This window comes from Rhinolophus hipposideros (assembly GCF_964194185.1).
Source record: "Rhinolophus hipposideros genome assembly, chromosome: 5".
NCBI classification, from domain to species: domain Eukaryota; kingdom Metazoa; phylum Chordata; class Mammalia; order Chiroptera; family Rhinolophidae; genus Rhinolophus; species Rhinolophus hipposideros.
This window is the reverse complement of record NC_138051.1, coordinates 40,175,691-40,202,569: the sequence shown is the minus strand read 5'-3', so window position 1 is coordinate 40,202,569 and position 26,879 is coordinate 40,175,691. Positions and strand designations below refer to the sequence as shown.

Genomic DNA, 26,879 nt, shown 5'->3' with positions numbered 1-26,879 from the left:
CCGTTTCATTCAAAGTAAAAGCCAAAGTCCTTACAAGGACCCACAAGACCCTCTGCGACCTAATCTCCCCTCCTCCTTCCCTTTCCGACTTCCTCTCTTACTATTTCCCCCCTCACTCAGTTACACTGGCCTCAACTCTTCCTCAAACACTCTAGGCACACTTCTGACTTAGAGAGTTTGCACTGGCTAGTCTTCTTGTCCGGAAAGCATTTCCTCCAACTATACAGCTTAGCTAATTCCCTCACTTCTTTTAGAGCATTGCTCAAATGTCATTTTCTCCAGAGGCCTTCTCTGACCCCCCTGCTTAATATACAGTCAACCCTCTCCACCCTCCTCTACTGCCTCCTTCTCCACTTCCAAACCCTCTTACCTTGCTCTATTTTTCTTTTTTCTATAGCACTTATCACCTTTAAACATATATTATTAATTTTTAATTAAATTTATTGGGGTGACATTCATTAACAAGATTTTGTAAGTTTCAAGTGTACAATTCTATAACACATCAATTGTATTTGCATGGTGTGCTCACCACCCAAAGTCTAGTCTCGTTCCGTCACCATGTATTTTACCCTTTTTACCCTCTTCAACCTCCCTCCACCCTCCATACACTATATTTTTGTATTTATTTCTTAGGTGTGTTTATAATGTCTCCTTCCCCTCTAAAAATGTAAGCTCTCCCAAAGCAAGAATCTGTTCATTGATGTAGCCCAAGGCTCTCGTACAGGGTCTGGTATAGAGTAAATGCTCAAAAAATATAGATAATAATACCTGTTGTAAAAAGTTATTGTAGGGATTAAATAACATGCAAAGATCCTGACACACAATGGACACCCAACAAATGTTAGATCTCTACCTCTCTTCCTCCTTCCCCCAATATCTTCCCCACTTGCTTGCTCTTTCAGCACTGCTCCTTCTCTCCTCTTTGGAAAATTTCACTATTCGTCTCTCCTTTGACTTTAAATCCAGAAAAATCTAACAAAAAGGAACCCTGGGAGACCAGTTCTATCCATTGCCACAACTGTTTATCAAATTAGCAAACTGTAACCCAGAGAAATAGGGATCTCTGAGATTGACCAGTGAATGTTTTTATTGTGGGAGTTGGAGGTTTACTACACTGATTTTTTAAAATCAATTTTATTAGGTTATAATTCACATACATTAAAATGTATACATTTTAAGTGTATAATTTGATGAGTTTTGACAAATGTGCGTATAGTTAATTTGATTTGGAGTGGAGAGCGTGAAAGTCAGTTGGGGTTATGCAGGTCTAGAGATTTAGCAGAGGGATGCTAGTTAGGAACGAGAACACCGCCAGGGCTCTTGGAAACATACCCACATAGGAACGAGTGGAAACACCAAGGGCCAACCTGAGATTGGTCCTGGGGTCTCACTGCAGCAGGATCTAGCCCTCCGGAATGTCTGGCAACTTCCTGGCACTTCTTGGCCCTCCTGTGGGAGTGAGCTAGCTCCTTTTCACACCCATCTCACGTGTTTAGGCCAGGAGGGGAAATCCGGGACTGAGTCCTCCCTCCCCTCTGCCCTACAACTCTCCGGCCATCACCCACCCCTCCGTCATCGCCCACCCGTGGCGGTGGTGGGGCGTTCCAGCCTGCTACAGCCCAGCTTCACCTCTGCCACGGCACTCTCCAGCCTTAGTTACAAAGAAACCGGTTTCGGGTTTGCAGCAATACCGCGGGAGGGAAAAAGCAAAAGTGCTGCACCACGTGTTGGCGTCAGGAATTCCCCTTTGAGTCCGCCTTCCTCTGTCTCCAGGGGCTCTTGGCCTTCAAGGCGCGTGATAAGCCGAGACCGCCTGGCAACCAGGCACTCCCTCCGGCCCCTCTACGCCTGACACCCTCTAGAGGTTGCAGGTTCGTCATCTTCACTTAGAGACGGTAACGCAGAGGTCAGGTTGGCTGGGGAAACTAAGGCAGGAATGGAGATTCTAGGTGAAGAGTCTGAACGTGGCCTCAGACTTTCTCCCCGGAACTGGGAGCTCCCCCACCGAAAGCCCCACGAGGTGCGCGCCAATTCAAGAAAGCGCTGGGGTCCGCGAGGATGTCCCGGGGGAGAGCGAAGCGCCGCCCATGCGGCCAGGAAACCTCAGGAGTGGAGCTGGCTGTGGGTGGGGCCGTGGGCGGGTCCCTGGCGGGGGGCGGGGCCGACCCGGGCTACCGGCTGTGCAAGTCTCGCCCTGCACAGCTCAGGTGGTGGTGGTGGCGGCACTCACGGTGGCCCAGGTTCTGCTTGCGCTCGACCTCGCGGCCATGGCGGGACCCCAGGAGTTTCTGAATGGAAAGTTCCGGCTCAGCTTCAACCCCTCTGCCCGGGCCAGCCTCCTGATGCTCAGGCTCAACGACGCGGCGCTGCGGGCGCTGCAAGAGTGTCAGCGGCAACAGGTGCGGCCAGCCCGGGCTCCATCTTCCCTACCCCCTACCCCTCAGGACCTCGGGCCTCAGCCGGAGACCCCGGCGAAGGGACCTGGGGATGGGGAGCGGCATTCACAGGCTTCAGACTCTCCACTTCTCAAGTGAACCCCGTGAGGAAGGTCCCTCTGGGCACCCCACGCCAGATCCTGGGGACGCCGCTTCACCTGCGCTTAGCTCGCATCTGTGCTCTCCCCGCAGGTTCCGCCAGTGATCTCTTTCCAAGGCAACCGAGGGGTAAGTGGTGGCCTGGGTTGTGTGAAGAAGGTGTGGTGCGGGGAGAACAGACGCGGGCTCAGGGAAGGTACGGTCAGGGTGGGAAGCTGAGAGCAGTCACGGTCTGAGGAATTTCCGAGAACTGAACCCCGACTGGGGAGAGGGGGGCTGCTGGGGTTGTGGTCCCAGGAGGCTGCGGTTGAAGAGACTGTGGCCGTCTCACCTCCTGGGAACTCAGGCCCAGCTGCACCTGGTGTGCTAACGAGTCCCGTGGGACCCATCTTCAGTCTTAGGCTGGCTCAGGGAGGAATGACGTTGGCAGGACAGGGAGGGGCTGACTTCATGGGGCTTTCGGTCTTTTTCACCCCCAGTATCTGAGGCTCCGAGGCCCTGGATGGTCCTGCCTCTTCTCCTTCACAGTGTCCCAGTGTGGCCAGGAGGGCCCTGGTGGTGGTTTGGACCTTGTGTGCCAACGTTTAGGCAGGTAAGGGGGAACAAACAGCAGATGAGAAAGGGTTTGTGGGAAGTCCATGAGGGGAATATTGAGGGGTGCTTAAAAGTTCTCCACCCTCGTGGTTTTTTCCTACCACCCCTTTCTAGACCTGGACCTAACCGCCTCCACTGCCTGGGCCCACTCAGGGAGCGCCTCACTATTTGGGGAGCCACGGATTCTATCCCGGCCCCATCTTCAGTTCAGGGACACAACTTGACTGAAGATACCAGAGATCCTGAGAATTGGCAGAACATGGGAGACTATTCTGAAGGAGATGCAGTTTCACAGCCACAGATGGCACTAGAAGAGGTGAGGCCAGAAACTGCAGGGAGTTGGGATAAGGTGGGGCAAAAGCCTGAAGCCCAGGGAGCCAAGTGCCCCTGCCACTTTCTCTGCCAGGTTCCAGATTCACCGGCAAGCAGCCAACGTCACTCACTCCCAGGATCCTCAAGGGAACACATGGCACAGTGGCAAGTGAGGTACTTGGGGCAGGGTGAGACTAACCTGGGAATCCCTGGTATTATCTTCATTGAATCTCCACCCTAAATGCTGTAATAAGACTTCTAACCCTACCTCCTACCCTGGTCTTCATCTCTCCCATTCCCTCTTCAAATATCCTAGGAATCATCATCCAAACAGAGAGCCTGATAGGGCACTGCTTTCCTCTGCTGGCCAGAAACATCTGGGCAAGGTAAGTTGTAATAGTAAGGGTTTTCAGAGAGCTTTGTCCAATCAGGCTAAAATTTAAAAATTGGAAGCCATCATTTTGATGCTCCCAGAGATTATATGGAAGTAATTTTCAAGAGAAGGGCAGAATAGGCTTTTTATATACTGCTTGTGTGACAAAGGTATTTTCCCCAACAGAAACGTCCAGCACCCGCACCCACTAGAGAACTCAAAGAAAAGAGGCTCAGAACTCTGCCTCTTGCTCCAAGTTCCCTACAAGGGCTGCCCAGTCAGGACCTACAAGAGGGAGAAGATTGGGAGGAAGAAGATAAACATGAAGATATGGACCCCAAGTTAGACTCTGTTCAAGCAGGTGAGAGCTGAGAGAAGGGTAAAACTGCTAGAGTGGGGGGAAAAGGCCAATAATCACCTTCATGTCTTCTTGCTTCCTTTGTAGACTCTGAATCCCCAAGCCCTGAAGAGGTACCAGATTACCTCTTGTGAGTCCCCTGCCATTTCCAACTTTATCAAGCCTTGTGCATGAGATATTAAGATAAACTTCCAGGGAGCTGGAAGCTTTGGGGTGGGGGCAATAAAATTGAAGATGGTAACTCTCTGTTCCTGGCAGGCAATACGGAGCCATCCACACTACAGAGCAGCAACGTGCTTATGAGCAGGACTTTGAGACAGATTATGCTGAATACCGCATCCTGCATGCTCGAGTTGCGGCTGCAAGCCAAAGATTCATGGACCTGGGAGCAGAGATCAAGAGAGTTCAGCAAGGAACTCCAGAGCACAAGGTAAGGACTGGACCCAGGCTAGCCTTCCAGCTTGACTGGCTATAAACTCTGCTAACTGCCCATAAACCTGTGTTTGTTCTGCGACCAAAAAAGTGACAAGCAAGCCTGTTTTGAAAGAAAAAATTAGTCTGTATCATTTGGTAGCAATGAGAAGGGAAGTTACATCCCTCCTGTCAGAGAACAGGAGGAGCCTTTTTCAAAGGTTAAACTTGGTGCTAACATTTACTTTGTTTCAGGTGCTGGAAGAAAAGATAGTCCAGGAATATAAAAAGTTCAGGAAGGTAAGCAAGGTCTGGGAATGGTAACAAGAAGGTCGAAATGGATTAAAAAAAATTTTTTTTGACACAGTTGCTTTTCTCTGCAGCGGAACCCAGGTTACAGGGAAGAAAAGCGTCGCTGTGAGTACCTGCATCAGAAATTGTCCCACATTAAAGGGCTCATCCTTGAATTTGAGGAAAAGAACAGGGGCAGCTGAAGCAGTCAGAGATCTTTTGACCCTCTGCCCAGTGAGATATGAAGGAACAAAGCAGCTATAAACTAAACAGAGAGCAATTGTCTGCTCTTCTTACTGCTGAGTCCATGGTGGCAAGGAGAGCTACCCTAGGCTAAGGTTTGATTTTCATTGTTGCCATGTTTTAATATTTAGGGTTTGGGCACAGTGCCAATACTCCACAGCTGTGCCCAGGAAACTAGGAAAAGCAACAGAGGCTTGGCTTCTTCACCTTTAGTTCAGTCAAGTCCTTTTCAAATCCTGAGAAATGACACCATTTCCAGGACAATATACTTTGAGGACATTAAAATTTAGCCTGGTAGCCTCCCTTAAAGGAACAAGGAGATCTTTTGGAAACAGAGCTAAAGGAACTTCTAATACACCTGGATATAATGGAAAAGGGCTTGGGTCTTACCCATCTACTGTAAGTGAATTCTTTTACAAACATGGCTAAAAAATTAAAACTGTTTGTGTCCTTTGTGTAAGTTTATATGCTTTCCTTAAACATTCCAGGGCAGTGGTTCTTACCCCAATATATCTGAACCACTTCTGGGCTCTCTAAAAAATTAGATCCCCAGGTCTTGTGGCTTAGAATCTCCAAAATTATGGTTAGGCATCTTTTTCAAAGCACTATAAAGGATCTTGATATATACTGTGCTACAAGGTTCTACCAAATCCATTTTATAACTGACAACTAGAGATTACAGTAGGAATAAAGTTCTTTTCTAAACATCAAGATTGAAGGTAACATAATTAGGGCTCCTATCTGGAATTATCCAGTTATTGAAAACTATAACTGTGGATAGGATTTGTATTTGCTCACAAAAAGGAAAAGGGGAAATGGTTCAATTCATTTGAATAAAAGATCACACCAGTCCTATCCTTTTCATTCCACTTTGTTGCAGAAAAGTGGATGCTTCACTTACAAGTAGGAATGATACTGCTGTTCCCAGTCCACTAGAGAGGGAAGTTAATAGGCCACACCCTGAGCTTTGGGGGAAAGAGCTGCACCCAGCAGTGTCAGCAATTCCTGAAACAATTTGGATGGAACCCCAACCTGATGCCACACCCACAGGGCATTTCTGGGTAGACAACAGCCTTTGGGAGCTATAAACATGCTCAGCTACATGGCAAGGATAAATAGCAACCCATCCTTAGGGCATGGACACTGTCAGAAACAGAGCCCAACAAGAAAGGTCCCTCCCTCACCTATTCTAATTATCAGGCTAGGGGCCTGGGCAATAAACATGCAAGGATTGAAAGACAAAATTTGGAAAGTATTTACAGGTGATAACTATGGACCCAGTTAGTTGGTAGCCACTAGCCCTATATGTGACTATTTAAATTAATGAAAATGTAAAATGTAGTTCTTAGCCACATTTCAAATGTTCAATAACTACATTAGACAATGAAGATTACAGAACATTTCCATTGCAGAAAGTTCTATTGGACAGTGCTGGTCTAGAGAACCTTTGGTCTCCCATCTAATGGAAAAAAGACATTTTAAAGGGGGCTCATTTATTGTCACTGTTCCAAATGTACAAAAGAAATTAGAAAATAACCCCCCAACTCAATTACCCCCCACCCCCAACAACATTCCCCCCAACAAATAATTTTTCCCCAAACCACAAACATAAACTGGTCCTGGTTATTTCCATCAACAGTGCAGCTAAGAAACAGTTTCGAAAAAATTTAACAGGATTCAGATTATACCCATGTGTCCTTTTAGCCCTGACAGGTAATAATGCCGTATGGGTCCCAGTCCTCCCCAATGGTTTTCCCAGCTCTGGTGGAAGAGTCCTTTTACAAAGTGGTATGTTTGGCTACTGCTTTAGAGCTCCTCCTGTGCCTTCTTCTTCTTCTTAGGTTTTTCTTCTTGAATTATAGGGGGGGTTGTAGCTTCTCGCTGTAGATAGCTAATAAAATCACTTAATTCACGGCCACCCTGAAAACAGAAAGATTACTCTGAAAATTTATCCTTTTAAAGAACCCTGGGTTTTTTTCCTCCCAATGGGAAGACTTTTGAGTTTGCAAAAACATTAACAACCACATATATTGACAATGAGAGTTTATAAAGTTTCTAGGTAAATAAACGAAGAGCTAGATATGTACAAGTGTGTGTGTGTGTGTGTGTATGTGTATGTTTATTTGTGGAGAGATGAGACAATGCACTTACTTCATATTTCTTTGGATCTAGCTTCTTGTTGGCTGGAGAGAAGTAGATGGTAGGAAAACTGGGTAAAAAAAAAAAAAAAGTTGACTAATTTTAGGTTCCAGAGTAACTCTGACACATACTTCGCTGATAACTTCTCTTCATGATTTCTAATCTGACCAGATACCAGCCTCCATCAGTGCTAGGTTACATCCTATCAAAACTCAGGAATATGAGAGTTCACAAAATCTGTAGCAGTTATGTGGGCCCATGCAGCAGACCTCTAAGCCAAGAAGGTATCAGTGCTTTTGTGCTCAACTGGAGTATGAAGACTCCCCAAACCATACCCAATAAAAAAAGAATGGTTTACAAGCTTATTTTTTTCTAGTCAATTGCCTAGACACCTTTGTTAGTTTTTAATCTACTTACCCTCTGACTTCATATGGAGAAGGCACATCATTGGCTGTGGCATCCATCTTGGCTATAACAATATTTGGGTCTTTTCTGAGCTGTTAACAAAAAGGTTAGATCTTTAAATTTCAAGTTTTCAGTGACTGAGAGACATTTAGTCAACTCAGGACTTAAAACAATTGCTTTTAAACACCTGGGTAAATTTTGCTACTAAGATGGGAAGAGTAGTAACACTTGCAGATAATATCTAGCCTTTCACAAGCTTCCCTTTTCTCTCTTGGTTCTATATTAAGACTCTATATACAGCCATTTTCAAAACTACCTGGCCTAAATAAGACGTAAGTGCTAAGGGCTAATGCAAGTGTTTTAAGATGAAGGAACATAATGGACTCATATAAACCATTACCAAAATTTAGAAGCCTGGATACTTTTAACCATTATCTAGATTGAGTCTGAGTGGAAAGTTAAAGCAGGTATTTGAGGCAGTGCACAGGCTAGACACTAGGCAGAAGTCAAGAGAAAGTGAGTGAACAGTAGGTGGTTGGAAAAACTCTACCATTACTTAGGCAATGAACTAATTAGGGTAACTAGCCAATGCTAAATATGTGTGTGAACATCCCAACTCAAATTTGATCTTCAGAATGTAGTTCAGACTTACCTTCTCTCCCAGTTCTTTATACTTAGGCTCTAGATTCTTACAGTGGCCACACCAAGGAGCATAAAATTCAATCAGCACATCTTTATTTACATCATTTACTATTTCATCAAAATTCTCTGCCACTACTACCTGGAAAACACGGAGATTCTCTGGTTGGTAAGATGAGTAGAAGAATAAATTCATGAGCTATATTTGTGTCTGGACCCAATCCCTCTAAAATTGGATGTGTTGCCACTGAAAATGTCACTGAAACCAGATCACATTTATGGATTGTATTAAAGATGTTGCCATTCCCCAGAAACCAACTCATTCCTGTGTCTGTCTCCTATCAAATTATGTTCAGGAAGTCACAGGAAACAAGTGCTACCCAATCTTTGCTTAAAATAATTTCAGAGCAACAATCTTAAAATGATTCTTAGGAGTTAGCTTGCTCTGTCCCAAAGAGTAACCTAATTCTGATATAAATACCATCAGAAAATTCTGTGAAGGTTTTATACTCCTGCTCCTATTGAGCATTATGAGCTCTGTCACCAATTATTTTACGACTCTGGATAGGGGTGAAGACAAACAAAAACATGATAGCAAACAAGGTCTTCACTCATAGCATTTTTGGAAGAAAGAAATGATGAGGCAGCTGAGAGGCTTGGGGAACCTGTGAGTGCCTCACCTTTACCGGCCCATCATTGCTCTCTGGGATAGGCTCAGACTTCAGGTATCTCTTCAGGTTGCCATCAAAGTAATCCTGCAGGAATCTCTCAAGAGCCTTGCCATCACGCCTGCCAATTAAAGACAAGGGTCAGGTTTGTTAATTTACTCCCACCATTGAGAGGATTAAAAGCAATTTCCTAAGAATATTTTCCACATATTTTAGCTTCAATTTCAATACTAGAAAGAAATTGGAAGCTAAAAATAAAGGGGGTTTCTTATCTCTCAATATGCAGGACTACTGACTGAACAAAAAAACCCAACCCCTTCTTGTATTTCTAGTGTATTCTTTGTGGATTAGAAAGGGCAGAGAAGGAAGAACACATTGGTCTTCTGAAAATTCAATTCTGCTTTAGAACCAGTCTTATTTTGTTGCTCTAGAAAACAGTGCTTATTTATGGTATCTCATTTTACTGATTTGCTCACAAGGAAGATTTTCTTGTCTTGATCTCCCAAAGTCTCAGAAGGTAAAGGTCAAAATTATCTGGAATCTTAAGACCTCTCCAATTCCCTGAGTTTATTTTATGCCAATGTGGTATTCCAAGAAGAAAAATAATTCTGTAGGATTGGGAGGGGATTGGGCTGGCCTGAAATTACATCAATCTCAAAGACATTGTCCAGTGTTCTCTATGTACTATTTTTAATGACAGGGTAGAAACAATCGTGTAAGAATTCCAAGCTGCTATCCTTTTGTTAGTTTTCAGAATTTATTAAGGATCATGATCCTAACAGTACCTATAATTAAATTAATTGAGAAAACCGACAGTCATGGATCTTGACTAGAAGAGCTATCTTCACATTCCAACATTCTTCTTTATCAATTCTCAGTAGTGTAAGAGGCTTTAATAGTTTCCTTGCAGAATCAAATCCCAAACCCACGCTAACTCACGAGAACTCCTCCTGCATGACAAACTTCTCTCCTTTTGCAGTTCTGATAGCAACAACAGGAATCTCTCCAGTAGTGCTTTCCAAACCAAAATCAGAAAGTTCATGGCTAAAAGTTTTGCGGCTAGTTACAGCGAAGTTGAGTTTGTGTCCAGCATCCAGGAATTTCTTTGCCACCATCATCACTCTGTGGGATATAAGAGAAATTTATGCCAAGACTATACCAGGGTGATAAAACACTTCTGAAACCAAGAAGTAAGTAGTCTAGAAAGCAAAGACCAAGTTTTACAGTCCATGCAGCCCTCTGGAATCGGCCTGAATTTGTGTTCTTTGCATTGACATAGGACTATGGTATACTCCAATGTCTTACTGAACTTTACTGCCAAACTGGTGGAGCTTAATCAAATAGTCCATTTCCACTGAAATATATATATGTGTGTGTCTATTTATATCTCTATATATGTAAAACTATAAAATATTGTAAGCATAATGACTGATCTGAAAAGAAAATTTGTAAGGATAAAATGCACTGTAAATCTCAATGGGCAAGTAGGCACAATGTTTTAGAAAACACTTTAGATCACATTTGCGTCTTTTACTTGGAGGTAAGGAATCAGCTGTGTGACAGGCAAAGGAATACCTATGGAAGACGTGCCCAATAGATTTTCAAAAAAGTTTATTTATCCTTATGGCTTCAAATGTTTTGGGGAGCCAACTGTTCCCATTCTTATCTGCTCTCACATCACACATGGTCACAGGATAGTTAGAAGGAACTGTTTACATACTGTGTAAACTTGTTTACAAAGGGGAAAAATGACCCTTATTACCTGTTTCTCCAGTAGTTGGAACCTTTAGCATTCTTTTCATAGTCCACATCATAGTAAGCTGTAAGTAAGTCCTTGCCCTGTATCAAGTCTTTATTTTCTTCTGTCATGTGAGGGCAGATACCAAAACTGAAATGAAATAATCCATTATCAAACTTGGAAGGTTTATAGCTGTAGCATGGACTTATCACAAAGTAACTGATAGCACTTAAAAAATTTTCAACATATAGGACAAGTACTGAGCAATATACCTTATAGATCAATAGTTCCGGGGCCCACACATCACTGCTTTAATACAAACTTCAACTATTATCGTTATAATCCCTTGATTGAGACTATTTAATCCACAACATGGCTCTGTTTTATAACTGAGGTAAACAAAACATAATGAAGCCAAGAAATCCCAAACAAGGTATAAAAAGGTACTCACATGTTTTCCTGGATAAATTTTTTAATCTTGCCACTGGTCATTTTTTGATCTGTATATGCCACAGTCATGTCCTCAAACTTGTTCATGAGATGTGAAGGACGAAACAAGGTGATACCCCTTTTTTTTAAAAAACAAAAGTCTTAGTAAATAGACAGAACTGCCTCTCATCTTTTACTTAAAGCTCAGACTATGTACTCCTGCTGCCACTTTTACTACCATCATTTAATTTAAGGACATAAGGACTCTTTTCTGGGACCAAAGACTTGGCAACGTGACCTTATTGACAATAAGGTGATCAGCACCTTAATCTAATGTGCAATAATTGGGTATGAGGGTTTAATGAACCCTGGGTTGGGAAACTAAGAAATCTTGTTCTAATTCTAGCTCTGCTACTAATTTCAAAGACCTTATACCAGGTATCAATTTAATTTTTCTGGGTTATAGCTCTTTTTCAGTACAAAATGAGGGTAGCATAGATGATTAATTTCCAAACCTTTAAAAATAGTAACTAACAGAGCCCAACTTTCCCAAAGCCCCAATATGTACAATAAAATAGAGCTTGCTCTTTTTGGAAGGCACCTTGCCCTGTCATTCTCCTTAAAAATTCAACTCTCCTACACAGAAAACGACTTCATTAGAGAAAATGTCTTTACGATTCTTTCCAATTGTACAATTCTATGTATAGGTATACAATTGTAGGTAATATTCGGCTTGAGTTCATTAGAAATTCCTTTGTTCTAGAGTTCTCTATACCAATAAACCAAGTTCACAAATTTTTCTCTTGCTGGTAGGTACTACTCTGCCCCACTCTACCAAAGCCAAGCTTTCCTCACGCCATTGAAACACCTGAAGCAAATTCCTTCTTTAATTTCTAGCCTTTTGTTAAGCCAGAACTGAACCCCAATTTGGTTCTGAGTGACAGGTTTATATGTAATACCAGCTTTCTCAGAAAATACCACTATGTGTGATCAAAAAATATGGTGAATGTTTAAATTTTTAAAATTACAGTAAAAGACACATTGCCATTAATCCCCCTCAAAATGCTCTGCCTCGCTTCGAACACACTTATCCCATCGTTCTTGCCTCTTTCTGAAGCAGTTCTGGAAGTCCTCTTTCATGAGTGTCTTTAGTTGTGCTGTCATGGCTGCCTCAATGTCCTGAATCGATTCCAAATGTTTACCTTTCATGGTCATTTTGACTTTGGGGAAGAGCCAGAAGTCACATGGTGCCCGATCCAGTGAATAAGGTGGATGAGGACACACCGTAATGTTTCTATTTGACAGAAATTGCAGTACCAAAAGCAATGTGTCACATGGCACACTGTCATGAGGGAGGATGAAACCCATTTCATGTTAATGTGTTGTTCGTGATCCATGATTTATGGTACACCTTCTTTCAACAGTAGCCCACACCAGACTGACTGTGCTTAAGTTGAAATTTGTCACACACTGTTACTAAGGTGTGTGACACTTTTTGTATTGAAGAGCCCTGCCTTTCCAATGGATGGCACACGGCAACAGCATTCACCGTATGTTTTGATCACACCACATATTCTAACTACCAATATCTTGCCTCTAGCTTCTCCTTCATTCATTCTCCTCTCCATACTACAGACACACCCACATACAATTTTATCACTTGTTTTTGGCGAGGCTTCAGCACCAAAGTCCTAACATGCCTCTCTCACTCTTCCAGTATTAATCAGTAACTTTGCAGTACCGAAAGCAAGAGGCATTTTCACAGAACACAGGGAAACTACATAGCAAAAGGGAAACTAATATAAACATGCTGGGAAAACAAGAATGTGAACAGGGCTAAGATTTTTTTTTATAGTTACCAATTTCAAAGCAGTTATTCTCAAAAAATAGCAATTAGGCAACTGATCTTTAATGGTGATATGGCCTTGGTGTGCACATGAAAACCTTAAGACAACCATCACATAAGAGTTCTGATCAGGAGCTGGTAGACCACTTTAAATGGCAAACATTAAGAGGCAGCCACATGAACAAATCTAAGGTTAACAGGCTGACATGTGGTGTGCTTAAAGAGCCACACAAGTGGCTCCACATCCATTTATAGACTTGGTGTCTCTCAATGTAAAAGGCAGAGCCTTATGGTCAAAGCTACCAATTCTGCAGCCAAACTTTCTAGGTTCAAATCCTAGTCCTGCCACTTATTGTGCGAAGCTAGGCAAATTACTTAACTTCTTTTTGTGCTTTCTCCTCTGTAAAATAGACCTAGCTCACTGGGTTTTTAAGAGGATTAAGTGAGTTAACAAAGTAAATGGCACGTAGTAAACCCTACATATTTTGTTACATGAATAAATAACACTAGCCCTTGGCACATTTTTCAAAATTTTATATGCTTACCTTGAGTGATCCCATCTAGCCCAATGGTTTCCATAATCATTTACATGTGGGTGACCTATGAATCTTTATCTCTAGTGCAGAACTTTTCCTGAATTCTAGCCTCATCTATCCAATTGTCCACTGGGTCTTCACCACCTGAGGGTCTCACAAACTTCTCTCATTGTGACAAAACAGAACTCATCATCATTCTCCCCAAATTTGTTTCTTTTTGTCTTTTTCCAGCTTGATGATGTCATTGGCTTAGTCATTTAAGTCTTGAGAAACCTAGACTCACTCTAGAGCTTCCCCTTTTCACATGTGGCTAGGGACCAAATCCTATTGTTTACATTTTTTATACTCACTCCTTCCTCTCCATTGCCCCAATACTACCTTAACTTAGACTCTTAGATGTCACCCTTAGTTTAGACTCTCTCTCCACGTTCAAACCACCACCATATAGGTGCTAGTGACTTTTCTTCTGAAACACAAAATCAATCACATTATTCTCTAGCTCAGTCTTTCGATGGCTTTCAAATGTCTAAAATATAAAAATCTAAACCCTTCTGTTTGGCACTTGACATCTTCTATAATTTGGTCTCCACTTACCTCTCCAACCTTACCTTTCACTATGACCTCAGTTACTAACAATACTACAGTTCCCAACATGACTAGGTTGTTTCACATCTCATGGCCTTCACTGCTGCTGCTCTATCTGGAATAATTTTTATCCCAACTGCCATAACCTGCCTGGAAAGACATACCTCAAGAGTCACCTCTATGAAGTTTTTTCTGATACTACACGCCACCCCAGAAGAGAAAAATCACTCCCTCCTTTGTACTTCCACCATACCGTGCATCTATTTCTATCATAACATCTATAATGCTCGCTACACTTTTATATATTCACTCTCTCTCCCTGCTAGATGCCCCTCAAAGGCAGCAACAGTGTCTAGCATTTAGCTTAATGCCTTAGCAAGTGCTCAATAAACCTTTTGAAAAAACCAGGCATAAACATCACCAGTTCAAAAAGTAACACTCGGTGCAGAGATTTGCAAGGGCATTCATCTCAGGCACTTACTCTCCATTGTCGTCATACTTCTTCACCAGAGACTCAACATTAGTGTGTGCAAATCGGTAGTTATCCCTCAAGTTGCTGGCTGCTTTTAGAAACTCAGAGTGAGCTTCACTGAATAAATCGTTGAAAAAACCTATATGGAAAATGTCAAACATAAAGAAGAAACAGTAAATGCTGAGACATTCAAAACTTTAAAATTCTTCTATTTTTCAAAACCTTTAGTCTATTATGTATAAGCAAACGAAGGTTGGCAAGAGGACTGCATGTGCTTTGCCATGACTACCTAGGAAATTTGACAAAATACTTAGGATGAGAATTCTTCCTTTACCCTTTAAAAAAACAGTTTTGAAGGAGCCAAAGGAATTTTATTTGTCAGAGTTCAAGTCGTAATTCTAGTTTTTCACAATTGAATAAATTTGCGCAAATTGCTTTACTTCTTAGAATTTCAGAAACTATTTCAGGTGGTAGAAGGATTAAATAAGGCAATATGTCACAATAAATGCAAATAACTTTTTTTCTGTCTTGTTTTTCGAACTTCAAGTCTAGAAAAGTGAATGAAACGTCAGTGTTTAATAAATGTCTGCTTGCAGTTAACTCCTTGTAAAATGTCCACAGAGGGTTTTTGAAACCAAGTTGATGATTTTGTGACATAATTAAATATTTGCTACTTACCCACCACAGAAGCATCTTTATCGCTAATGAACTTCTCAAATTCTTCCTCAGTCCTGAGAGGAACTGAAGCTGGTCCTGCCTGCTTCTTTAGGTGGCTGACAATTCCATCTTAAAAAACAAAATGAAAGATTATAGTAACAAATTTACAACTTTTGAGAGGGTAATCATTCACATGATTCAAAATTCACAAGGTTCGCAAGGGTATACAATAAAATTTTCTTCCCATTCTTGTCCCTAGTCACCCAGTTTCCTCCCTGAAGGGTAAGATTTCAGGTTTTTTTGTATATCCTTCCAGACATATTAGGCATAAATAAGCAATTACATATTTATTCTTTCTTTTCCACTCAAATGGCAGCATACATGCATGCTATTCTGTATTTTGTCATTTAACATAATTTACCGTGTTTATCCGAAAATAAGACCGGGTCTTATATTAAGTTTTGCTCCAAAAGATGCATTAGGGCTTATGCTCAGGGGATGTCATCCTGAAAAATCATGCTAGGGCTTATTTTCCGCTTAGGTCTTACTTTTGGGGAAACACAGTAGATACTGCCCCCAAAGAGACTAATTATTTATACACCTACCCACAATGTAGTAAAGTGTTTATAACAGCACAAATTAAATAATGCCTTTGCACCTGTTATTCTGCCTAGAACACTTTCCCCAGACTTCTATGTGGTTCCCTTCCTCACCTCTTTTAGGTCTTTACTCAAATGTCATCTTAATGAAGCCTTCCCTGACCATCCCATTGTAAACTAAAACCTATTCAACCTCCAAAATTCTTATCTCCTCCTGTTTATGTTTCTCTTCAGCATTTTTCACTCATCTAATTAATATACTCTATACACTTATTTTTTATCTATCTCTCCCCACTACAAATTACAAATGGGTAGAGATTTTTGTTTGTTTTGCTCACCGATATATACCTAGCTCTAAGAATTATACCTAGTACATAAGTTGAAGAAATATCCATTTTGCAAATAACAAATCCCTTATTCTCAAGTAGCACAAAGAATTACTCATAACCTTATTAAATTTTAAAAGCAGAAAACGCAGTGACTTGGCTAAGCTGTAAAGGGGTTTAACTGTATAGAGGTCAAATCATGCCACGTTTAAGATGCACCCAAATCAAATCACACTTTCCCACTGAAGTGAAATGTGTTAGAGAAGTAAAATAGTTTAAAAGTAATAATAACCACACATAAAAACACAAAAAAATCTTTTTATCCCTTAAGCCTGGTTGACAGACCATTATTCTACATTGTTCTGGGTTCCACTGAAACCATTCGTAGGCTCAAAATGCTTACAAGGCAAACAGTACTACTTCTCCATAATATTCTACCTCTTCCACCCCTTTTCTCTTCTAAATACTCTAATGATTTGCTAATTGGCTGAGACAGAATACTGTTTAACTTTGTCAACACAACTGAGCCTAGTTTGCATTTTTTCTAAGGTAGTTTTTTCCTTCTCTCTCCATTCACGGATATTTTTTCTTTTGAAAGTTTTCCTCAATTACTCACAGAGGGGTTGTATCAATAGATTAGTTGAAATTGGATAGGAATTGCTTAGTCTTTGAAAGGACTGTTATTACTATATCACAATACAAATTATTATAAAAAACATTAACACAGGGCTATGATGAAAAGTGTTACTTTTCTCTGAGTATTCAAATTCTCTGGAAAGTATAGTGGGAATGCGGAGTAACTAAGCAGGAAGATGAACAGCATAGTTCTTAGAAGAATACATGAATAAAATAATCCATTCTAAGTAGCCAAACATCTGACCCCCTAGTCAGATACTGAGAAATTCTATTAAAAAAAAACAAACAAAAAAAAACTATATTGCAGCCCAATTGAGAATATTTGCCTAGCAGCAGCAGTCTAGTTGAGTTCAGCTACAATTTGCTTAAGACCTGTCCAATGTCAGAAAAAACTATATTAATAACTCTAATTGCTAATTCTACACTAAATTAACAAAATCTGAATGGTAACTTGGGTTCTTCATTAATAATTTTCAAGCTCGGAAAAAAATTGAAAAATTTTCCATTTGTGCTTAGACATGAAATTTTGAGTGCTGGCTAAATGACCTCAGTTGGGTCAAAATACTTACTCAAGCATTCAACAAAGAGTTATTGACTCTCTACTACATGTGCCAGTCTAGGTGCTGGGGACAGAGTAGTAAATACACCAAACAAGGTCTCTTGCTGTCTTGGAGCTTACAATAAAAAGTAAATCTCCAAATAAATCCCCAAATAATAAATAATAAATAAATCTCCAAATAAATAACTTAAAAAATCAGATAGTAACTTGGGCTGTGCAGAGAATTAAGAGGATTATGTGATCAAAAAAATGACCTTAGGGGGGGTGGCCCAGGAAAGCCTGGGGGTGGGCGGATGAGAGGTGTGTTTTGAGTGTGTGAAATTTAAGTCATGATCTGAATGACAGAAAGGAGCAAGCTTTGCAAACATGGGGGAGTATCATTTCAGGCTGTGAATACAGCCAGGGCAAAGGGCCTAAGGTGAAACAGTCTTCAGATGACATCAGATTTAGAAATGGGTCATGCTATGCAGAGCTTTGTATATGAGTAACTATCATACACACTGAAAAAACTTTCACCTAAAATGTGAAAACTGAACGCTGTTCCTATCAGCTTTCCACCATAAAAATGTAAAATATGTCTGATTATTTGATAGACTCAAGATAAAACTATTTTAGTTTATACAAAAATATTTTTTCTCATCAATTATGGGTTTTATAGGGTCTGGTTCTCTATTTACACCTCTAGCTGCACCTGTCAGCCCTGCTAATTATATTCCAGCCACACGGCCTGTCTGTCCCTTGAACATGTCAAGCTCAAATATACCCCAAGGCCTTTTTTTTTTATTTTTTATTTTTTTCCGCCTTTTGAGCTTTATTTAAATTAAAAGGTATTTCTTAATCTAAATGTTAAGCTTGTTGTGCAGATTTAGACAGCGTCATGCTTGTAACGGAAGCAGGCACGACAAGAAAAAGCCTACCTTGTGTCTCCTTCCTCAAGCTGATGGGGAGGCGTGGGTACTGGCCCTGTGCTCAGGGAACTCGGCACTGGTTTCCTAAACTCCGTTCCCACAACCTAAATGTGCCAACAGGAGCAGCCACAGGCAGGGCCCCGGGAGCCACTCCTCAGGCTCTCTTCAGCCTCACCTCCACCGGGTAGTGGTCGCAAGGCCTTTTTTTTTTTAGTACCTGCTTTCCCTCTGCCTGGAAGGCTCTGGTCCAGATCTAGCTCCTTCCTATCATTTAAGTCTCAACTCAAACATTACTGTGCAGATCACTCTAATTATGTGGTGCTCCCAAGGCCTCTTCTGGTCTTATTTTTCTTCTTTAACGTTCTTATCACTAATGGAATTTACTTTATCCATATATATTTTTGACATTTAAAAATTTTTAATTGTGGTAAAATACACAACACAAAATTTACCATCTTAACCATTTTCAAGTATATACAGTTCTGTGGCATTAAGTACATTCACACTGTTGTATAACCAATCTCCAGTACTGTTTTCATCTTGTAAAACTGACACTCGACCCATTAAATAACTCCCCATTCTGTCCTCCCCAGAGACCCTGACAACCACCATTGCACTTTCTGTCTCTATTAATTTGACTACTATAGAAACCTCATATGGAGGAATCATACAATATTTGTCTTTTTTGTGACTGGCTTATCTAACTTACACGTCTTCAAGGTTCAACCATGTTGTAGTTATTTCAGAACTTCTTTTTAAGGTTGAATAATAGTCCATTGTATGATATACACATTTATATGTAACTATTATTATTATTATTAATAGACCACATTTTGTATATCCATTCATCCACTGATGGACACACTCAGATTGCTTCTACCTTTTTGCTATTGTGACTAACACAGCTATAAACACGATGTACAAATATCTCTTTGAGACCCAGCTTTCAATTCTTTTGGGTATATACCCAGGTGGAATTGGTGGATCATGTGGTAATTCTAATTTTAATTTTTTAGTAACCACCATACTATTTTCCATAGCAGCAGCACCATTTTTCATTCACACCAACAATGGAAAAAAGTTCCAATTTCTCTGCATCCTCACCAGCCCTTGTTATTTTCTGGGTTTTTCTTTTCTTTTTTCCTTTCCTTTCCTTTCTTTTTTAAGGAGGGCGCAGCTCACAGTGGCCCACGCAGGGACGGAACCAGAAACCTTGGTATTATTAGCACCACGCTCTAACCGACTGAGCTAACCGGCCACCCCTGGGATTTTTTTTGGTAGTAGCCATCATAATGGAAGTGAGGTGGTGGTTACCTATATGTATTTTCAAACTTGTTTGTTGTCTTCTTTTCTTCCTCTCCCGGAATGTAAGCGCCACAAGAGGAGGAACCTTGTCTGTTTTGTTTATCAATAAATACTGAGCACCTAGTATATCTAGAATACCTGGCACAGAGTAGGTACTCAATAATATTTGTTAAATGAAAAAATGCCTGGTTAATCTTATAACTCAAGTTCAAGTATTTTCTATATTACTTACATACTCTGTTCATTTAGAGAAGTCTTTTGTTAGCTACCAAACTGACTTCTTAGATGAGAAATTTTAAGGACTGAAAGTATGTTGTATAGAAAAATGTCATGTTCCCATGACAAAGAGCAAGATACTTAAAAAATTCAGTTTCCAGAATGTAATCCAGGATCCTTACCAGCAGTCCTGGGCCCATCATAAGCACCTGCTTCTTCACCATCTCTAAATATCTTCAGGGTTGGATATCCACTGACTCCATACTTATTACAGGTGTTTGTGTTGGCAGTACAATCAACCTAAAGATTAAAATACACAAAGCATTTGTTAACCAAATGCCCATTGCAGGCTCTTCCTATATTCCCAAAATATTAAGACTGGTCAAGTCATAAAAGGATCAAGCAATTGTTGGCATATATGCCACAAAACATCTTAGATTTTCAAGGCAGACTGGCACTGGGCTAGCTACATCTGAACCATCTAAGAAATCTTTAAAATTTATATTCTTGGGCCTCAAACAAAATGCACAAATGACAATTTAAATTCTGCCCTTGGTGTCTCTATTGTCTAAAGCAGTCACCACCTTTCTTCTGCCTAGGAACACGGGAGAGATAAATCACTTAAATTAGTAACAGTGGCTTACTTTGCTGATTATCATCAAGGGAATAAACGGGTAGGTGCACATACCCTTTAGCTGGGGTGGAGTATAATTTGATTTGGCAAATCATCTAGAGTTATTAGCAAAGGTACTAATACTTGAATATGCTCCCTGAGCTAGTATGAATCTAGGCTAAACTATAACGTGACGTCTAGTGAGACCTGTCAAGAAGAAGGAAAACAATTTCCATTATTTAGCCACTTACTTCAAACTAGGCAGTGCTATAGGCACTTTGTATATATTATCTCATTTAATCTTCACAAGATTCTGAGATATACTCCCAATACTTTAACATAATCTAAAATTCAGAAAAACAATGTATCTATAGAAACACAGCCTATAGCAACAAGGCACAGGAGTTAGTTCAAGGCTGACCTCTTTTTTTTCTATGGCAAGCTGCCATAAAAACATTAGGATTAAAAGTAGTTTCCAAAACAGTCCTATATATGTATGAACTATGTATTTGACACTGGCTGAGATGTGAGCTTTTAAACTGGAACAAATATGGGTTTAATACAAAATAATGACAAAATTCTGAAAGCATTACTTTGATTGTAAAAGCACATACCAAGTTTACAGTTGACCAGTTAGTTCCATACTTATCAACAACCTCATGTCATTTTCCTATTCCCGTCACTGTGATTATCATGTGGTAGTTTAGGGAACTCATTTACTCAGTGATAATTGTCCTCTAACCTTGACTACTGTACTAGTACTTTCCATATTTGCCTCTTCAATTTACCATGTTTTACTTGTTTCTTATGCAAATAATTCCCTTTAATCTTTTGAAACCATAATTGATACAATCGTCAGTTATGTATTTGCCCAGAAACTAGTGCTCTCTCTTCTTAGACCCATACGGAACAGAGAAAATATTAATTTTACAAATAACTATTGAAAATACCTCATTTCCTTTAATGAAGAATCCACCAATACTCACCTTTGCTAATGGGACTATTCCTTTTAATCTGGTAGCTGCTGCTTCATATTCAGGGGCAAGCCTCTTGCAGTGTCCACACCTATACAGATATATTTAAAAAAAAAAAAAAAAGCCAAATTCTCACTTTAATCCTTCAAATTTGTTAACTTTATTTCTCTAGGAAGAAACTCAAACGACAATACTACTCAAACCACATCATCCACTATTGACAAGGTAAAGCAGAACTCTCGGAAGGGAAGAGCACGATCTCCAGCCTCAGGCTGACTCTACAGGACTGGCCAGTGCAGAGCAGCATCTAGTTTCTCAATTAAAAATACAACTGAGTCCTGAAAGCTGTAGCCAAAAGTACATTCCACATTAAAGAGGCAAAGGGCTCACGCCCTTTTGACCAGTTAACGAGGAGAAAATGAAAGACAAGACAGCAACAATCCCATTCCTGGTAACCTTTCCCAAAGGAAAGCACATTTTTTTTCTTAAGAAAACAGCACTGTGGTTCTCAAAAACACAGTGATTGAAACCTGTAAGGTCCCAAGTATGATATTAACTCTTTAAGAATCATCATCAAGTATTTTTTCTCCATTCCTTCAATATGATTCTCTTTGACCAGAAACAGTTTGAAGGAGTAGCGGAATGAGGCCCAGAAGGCATTCATTTGTTATAAATACTCTAGCAGCTCATTGGAGGCTTTTTTCCTCTCAACTAAGTTTTAACACAGCATTTGAATGATATGATGATAAGCATGAATTTTATAGCTACACAGTTTACCTGGCTATAGAACTATGAGAATAAAATATCATGTCAATTAGAATATTTTCCCAGAGGGCCACCAGAAACACCTGCTCCTCTGCCCAAAGTCTTAACAGTCCCACAGGCACACAGTGTATGCAATGAGGGGAGGGGGAACATACTCCTCCTTAGCATAAAGTTAGCTAGCACCAGCTGTATATCATCTCTTCAAAAGCAGAGGGATCACTTTGAGGCGAGTACTGTAACCTCACTATAGACAGCAAAAACAGAAAGAATTAGAAACCCAAAGGAAGGAAAACACAGAAGAAACTTGAGCTGATATATCCCATAGCCAACAGTCTCAAACTTGATTTTATTAAGTGATGAATGAAGCAGCAAGTTGGAAACATTTGCCCTTAAAACTTGTTTAAAACAAAAGACTATAAGAGCTTACTTATAGTCTTCAAGCGTCTTTAAGGAGTCCTATTCAAAAATCATCATTAGAAAGTTTAAATGAAGAAAAAGTGACATTTAAAAAAGAATGTAATATATTAGATGTTGCTTAGGGTCACATACATGTTCACTACAGGTATAAGATGACCGAATAAATACCAAATTCAGGACAGGGGAGTATATAAGTTGGGGAAGGGGTTCACAGGGGGCTTCAACTGTATTGGCTTTTATTTTTTTAGACTGGGTGATGACTAAACGGTATTTCCGTTTTACAAATGCACATTTTACAGATGCACATTTTACCATATCTGAATTTGGGATGTGTCTTGCAATCATGTAATAGTTTCAATGCTAGCATTTTTTTCTTTCAGACATAAAATAACGGTTCCTCTAACAATCAGTGGCATCTTAGATGTGTTTGAAATATGGTATTGTTCATTAGATCCTCTATATTCCTTTACTATTGCATATTAAAAATGTGTGTGCTTGGGTTGTAACAAAGATACACAAATTACAATTGATTTAATAAAATAATCAATTTATCTGAGAAATCCAGGCTTTTGGGAACATAATAAGGGTTCAAAAGTTAAGAAGAGAATGTATGCTAAAGGGAGTATGAACTAGATCTGGGCTTTTAAGGATTTAAGGCTTCGGACAGGACAAGGCAGGGTATTTTATATAAGGGAAACAGTAAAACAAAGGTAAATTACTAGTGAGAATGATATATGCAGAGAACTATGAAGGGCTTTTTCGGTGGTTGTTAGAGATAATACATGTGTTATACGTATTGAGACTACATTAGTCAGCAATATATAAAACTGACAGAAAGGGAGAAAGCAGAGATAAGAAAAATGCCACCTACAAAATAATATATTCCACATGGCAGATAATGAACGCTTGGACCGGAGTGGCAGCAATGAAAATAAAGAAGAAACAGGAGCGAGATTTCTGTTGAATATGTAGTAATTGTCAAGAAGGCTGAGGCAACAGATAGAAGAACAGTTTCACCACAACTATCTTAAAGCATTTGAAGAGCAAAACAGTATAAAATTAGGCCAGATGCCTAATTATCTGTGGGTTTCAACCCGGATGCATATAAAAAAAAAATCATGGAGCATTAAATAAACAAATACATGCCTGGGCTCCACTGGAACGTACTGAATGATTTCTCCAGGAACCTGGGAAGGAACCAGGATGTAGAGGTGGAGAAGTGTGTACAAGTGGTTAAGGTTGGGACTGAAAACTACTGTCCCAAGTTAAGCATTGGCAGTATCCATAAAGGTCAACAAATACCCTCAAGGAGAACCTGTTTAACGAGTTCCAATGAGGCTAGAGCTGGTCCTCTTCAAACTCACCAGGAATGGAACTCAGGTGAACTTTGAAAGTGATCAAGATTAATCATTATTTCTTTCACCTATTCCTAAATAATATGAAAACACAAATAATCCCACCCACCTTCAGGGATGACACTTAGCAGTTAATAATGAATCCCAACATATATTCACCCAACAATCATCGATCATCACTTCATGCCCTGCCTCGTGCCAAAGGGTATTTTAGCCCGATAGAAAAATTGGTAAGAGTCCTTTCCCTATAGGAATACATGTCTGGCAGGGGTGAGACAGTATTAGTAGGTCCCAGTAGAGAAGAAGGAGCAACCAGTTTGCTGTTCAAGGGAAAAAGAAGTAACATTTGAGCTAATTTTTTAAAAAAAGATCCATTGGGGGGAGGTGGGAGTACAGGAGCAGGAATTCCAAGGAATTAGCATGTATTAGAATAAATATTAAATATTCCATTTTATCCTATCCACATAGTCTTTTTCTGTACTCTAGAAACAATGTATATCAAATGTCATTATTTAGTACTATTGTCCCAGGTGGTAGGGCCCAAATTTACAACATAAGTAGATGTTAAGGACTTGAAACTTACTTAACTGGTATCAATAAATTTTCAGAAATTATCACAAACATTTAAATAGTGCAATTTATTTCCCCCAAGAAAAGTCAGATACTCCCATTTTTACAAATAACAGAGGTTAACTCCATAATGGAAACGTTAGTTTACAAAGTTAACTGCAAAGAAATCTTTCACTTTCACTTATAAAACGAAACTGGAAAAATACCCTAAAGCAAACAAGAAATAAAACTTGCTCAAAATAGATTCCTTTTACTCTTAGTAAGGATTCTTTAACTGTTCCTAAGTTGTGAGCTAGTACTCCTGATTTGTACAAAGGAATGCAGCAAGAAAACAACTCCAGCTGAAGTATTAATACAGGAGCCTTCCTTGATTCCAAATTACTCATTCAGAAAGCTGATCCTTCCTGTCGGCATTGTGGAAGATGACCTCACCTTCTAGACCAATTAAAAGCAGACACTACAGCAGAGATCCACCCAATTTTTGGGATAGTTTAGCATGACGGGATTTGTAGTTCTTAGGGAAGCACATGTAACAATTTAAAGTGGAAAAGAACGCCTTCAACCAACCAACCAAACAAAAAAAAATTGCTTTAAACTAAGAGTCTAATAGCCCACAATTCTCCAGCAATTCACTTCATGCTGATTCCGGTAGTCACTGAATCACCACTGAGTTTTGACAAAACTCCATACAGCCATTCTAATTATAGTGATACCCCCTTAAAATCATCAGCATGGTTACATGATTAGGAAGAGTTGTTTCTAAGAGATAATGTAAGTCTAAGGATGTATAAAGACGGTCCATGATATGAAATCGGTACTGGCAGTTAGCCACAGGAATGCCCTGGACACAAAATCTTTCATAGCTGAAAACAAAATTTGCTGCCTCTAACACATCCTTCTGGCTCCGGTGGTCCTCACTACAGGACTTCTAGTGTAACCCTCTCCAAGTCAGTTGAGCCCCCGCGGTGAAGACCAGAGTTAGAAGCAAGTGGAAGTCATACACTTTTGTTTTTCTGATACTTTTGAATATCGTTTTTTTTATTAAGGGTAAGTGTAGCAGAGGTGGAAAAATTAAATACTGTTAATTAGCATGGATATACTACTGAGCTATCCCAGGAGTTAAGATAATCATTGTTTGCTGTGGTAAAGATTTGAGGTTTAAATAAAAAAAATAACACTCTGGTTTACTGGGCCAGAAATCATATCTGCTCTCCACCCTCCAGCTTTTTATTTCGAATTAGTTCTATCCTAAGGAATTTACGCACCTGTTTGGTTAAGTCACCCTGAAGTGGCGATTTCTCCAACACTGGTTACTTTCTCGTTAATTTTGTGGCATTTTTCAAAAATCCCAATTAAAACTGACAATGTAGACAGATTCTGACGGAATTACTCTTGTTCTACTTTCTGTTTGACAGGACTCTGCCAGTGCTGGGAAGTAAGTGATTCACTTAATGGAGAAAGTGTGCACCACGCGATGGACAAAAATCATCTGCCCCAAGAAAGCACTTAAGACCATTCTGCAGCCACTGAGTGACCTTGGCTAGAAACCAATGGCTGCGGGGCGTGGGGCAAGAAGAAAGGAAGTACCCTGGGAGCCCAGGACCACTGCACTTGGTGAAACGTCCCCTTCCAGTATAAGGCCTTGGAATGCCTCGTCTATTGAATGGAGAACATCAACACTGACTCACCCAGAAACTGTAAAGATACCAATCGAAGGGGGTAGGAGGGTGGTGAAACCCTCTGCAAATAGGAAGTGCCGCAAGAGCACCAAGGTAAGGATGTGACCCTGCGTGCGAGGGGCCTTCTTCGGGTTTTCCTTCTCGGGTCTCGCCCTTCAGGCGATCAGCACCCACTTCTCCGCTCTCGACGAGGTAGCTCGGCTTCCTCGGGCCGGGAAATGTGCCGGCCTCAGTCGGGCCCGCTGGAATGGTGGAGGGCCCGGCGCTGCGTAGGCCCAACCGTTCCCGCGCCTTGCCCCCTGCCCAACCCAGCCCTCCCTTCCCCGCCCCGGCTCAGTGGCCTCACCAGGGGGCGAAGAACTCTACAAGCATGAGGCCCGCAGAGCCCGTGTCGGAGATGCGACTCTCGAAGTTGTCGTCCGTGAGTTCCAGCACGTCGGATGCAGCTGCAAGGCAGGCCGTGATGAGAACGAGCGCCACGCCGCAGAACAGCGCTAGGCGGCGGAGGTGCATGGCGGCAAGGTTAGGTGGGGGCGGCCAGGAGGGTCGGGGGTCGGCGGGGACTGCGGAGGTCGGGCCGGCGACCACGCACCCTCTGATTGCGCTCACGCGTCTGCCCCAAGCGGACCTGCAGCCGGAGGCCCCAACCCCCTAGCCGGGTTCGGCCGCAGTGTGGCAGCCGCGGATTGGCTGCGCGGCGCCTGCGTAGGGTGGGGCGGGACCAGCT

At 40.9% G+C, this 26,879-nt stretch overlaps 2 protein-coding genes across 5 annotated transcripts; one reads left to right on the top strand and one right to left on the bottom strand.

The window, feature by feature from the left end:
- The first annotated feature begins 1,822 nt into the window (after positions 1–1,822).
- Positions 1,823–26,674, top strand: ELL3 (elongation factor for RNA polymerase II 3). Of its 4 annotated transcripts, none has more exons than XM_081047660.1 (12): positions 1,958–2,399; positions 2,628–2,663; positions 3,014–3,126; positions 3,243–3,444; positions 3,535–3,614; positions 3,757–3,826; positions 4,000–4,174; positions 4,259–4,301; positions 4,430–4,601; positions 4,838–4,882; positions 4,966–4,999; positions 25,889–26,674. In XM_081047660.1, coding segments are annotated over exons 1-12 (1,284 nt in total). In that variant the 5' UTR covers positions 1,958–2,087; the 3' UTR covers positions 25,891–26,674. The 4 variants fall into 4 exon arrangements, with proteins under 4 accessions (XP_080903784.1, XP_080903786.1, XP_080903787.1 ...); XM_081047661.1 differs by lacking the exon at positions 25,889–26,674 and adding an exon at positions 21,539–23,103; XM_081047659.1 differs by lacking the exon at positions 25,889–26,674 and having other exon boundaries at positions 4,966–5,572.
- Positions 6,504–26,829, bottom strand: PDIA3 (protein disulfide isomerase family A member 3). Its single transcript, XM_081047662.1, has 13 exons — positions 26,499–26,829; positions 21,379–21,457; positions 19,962–20,079; positions 15,252–15,359; positions 14,583–14,712; positions 11,157–11,273; positions 10,730–10,855; positions 9,907–10,089; positions 8,980–9,088; positions 8,313–8,441; positions 7,673–7,752; positions 7,268–7,325; positions 6,504–7,036 (listed from the first exon to the last, which is right to left on the bottom strand). The coding sequence occupies exons 1-13, from the start codon at positions 26,663–26,665 to the stop codon at positions 6,923–6,925; spliced, it is 1,518 nt and encodes a 505-aa protein (XP_080903788.1). The 5' UTR covers positions 26,666–26,829; the 3' UTR covers positions 6,504–6,922.
- Positions 26,830–26,879: the final 50 nt, after the last annotated feature.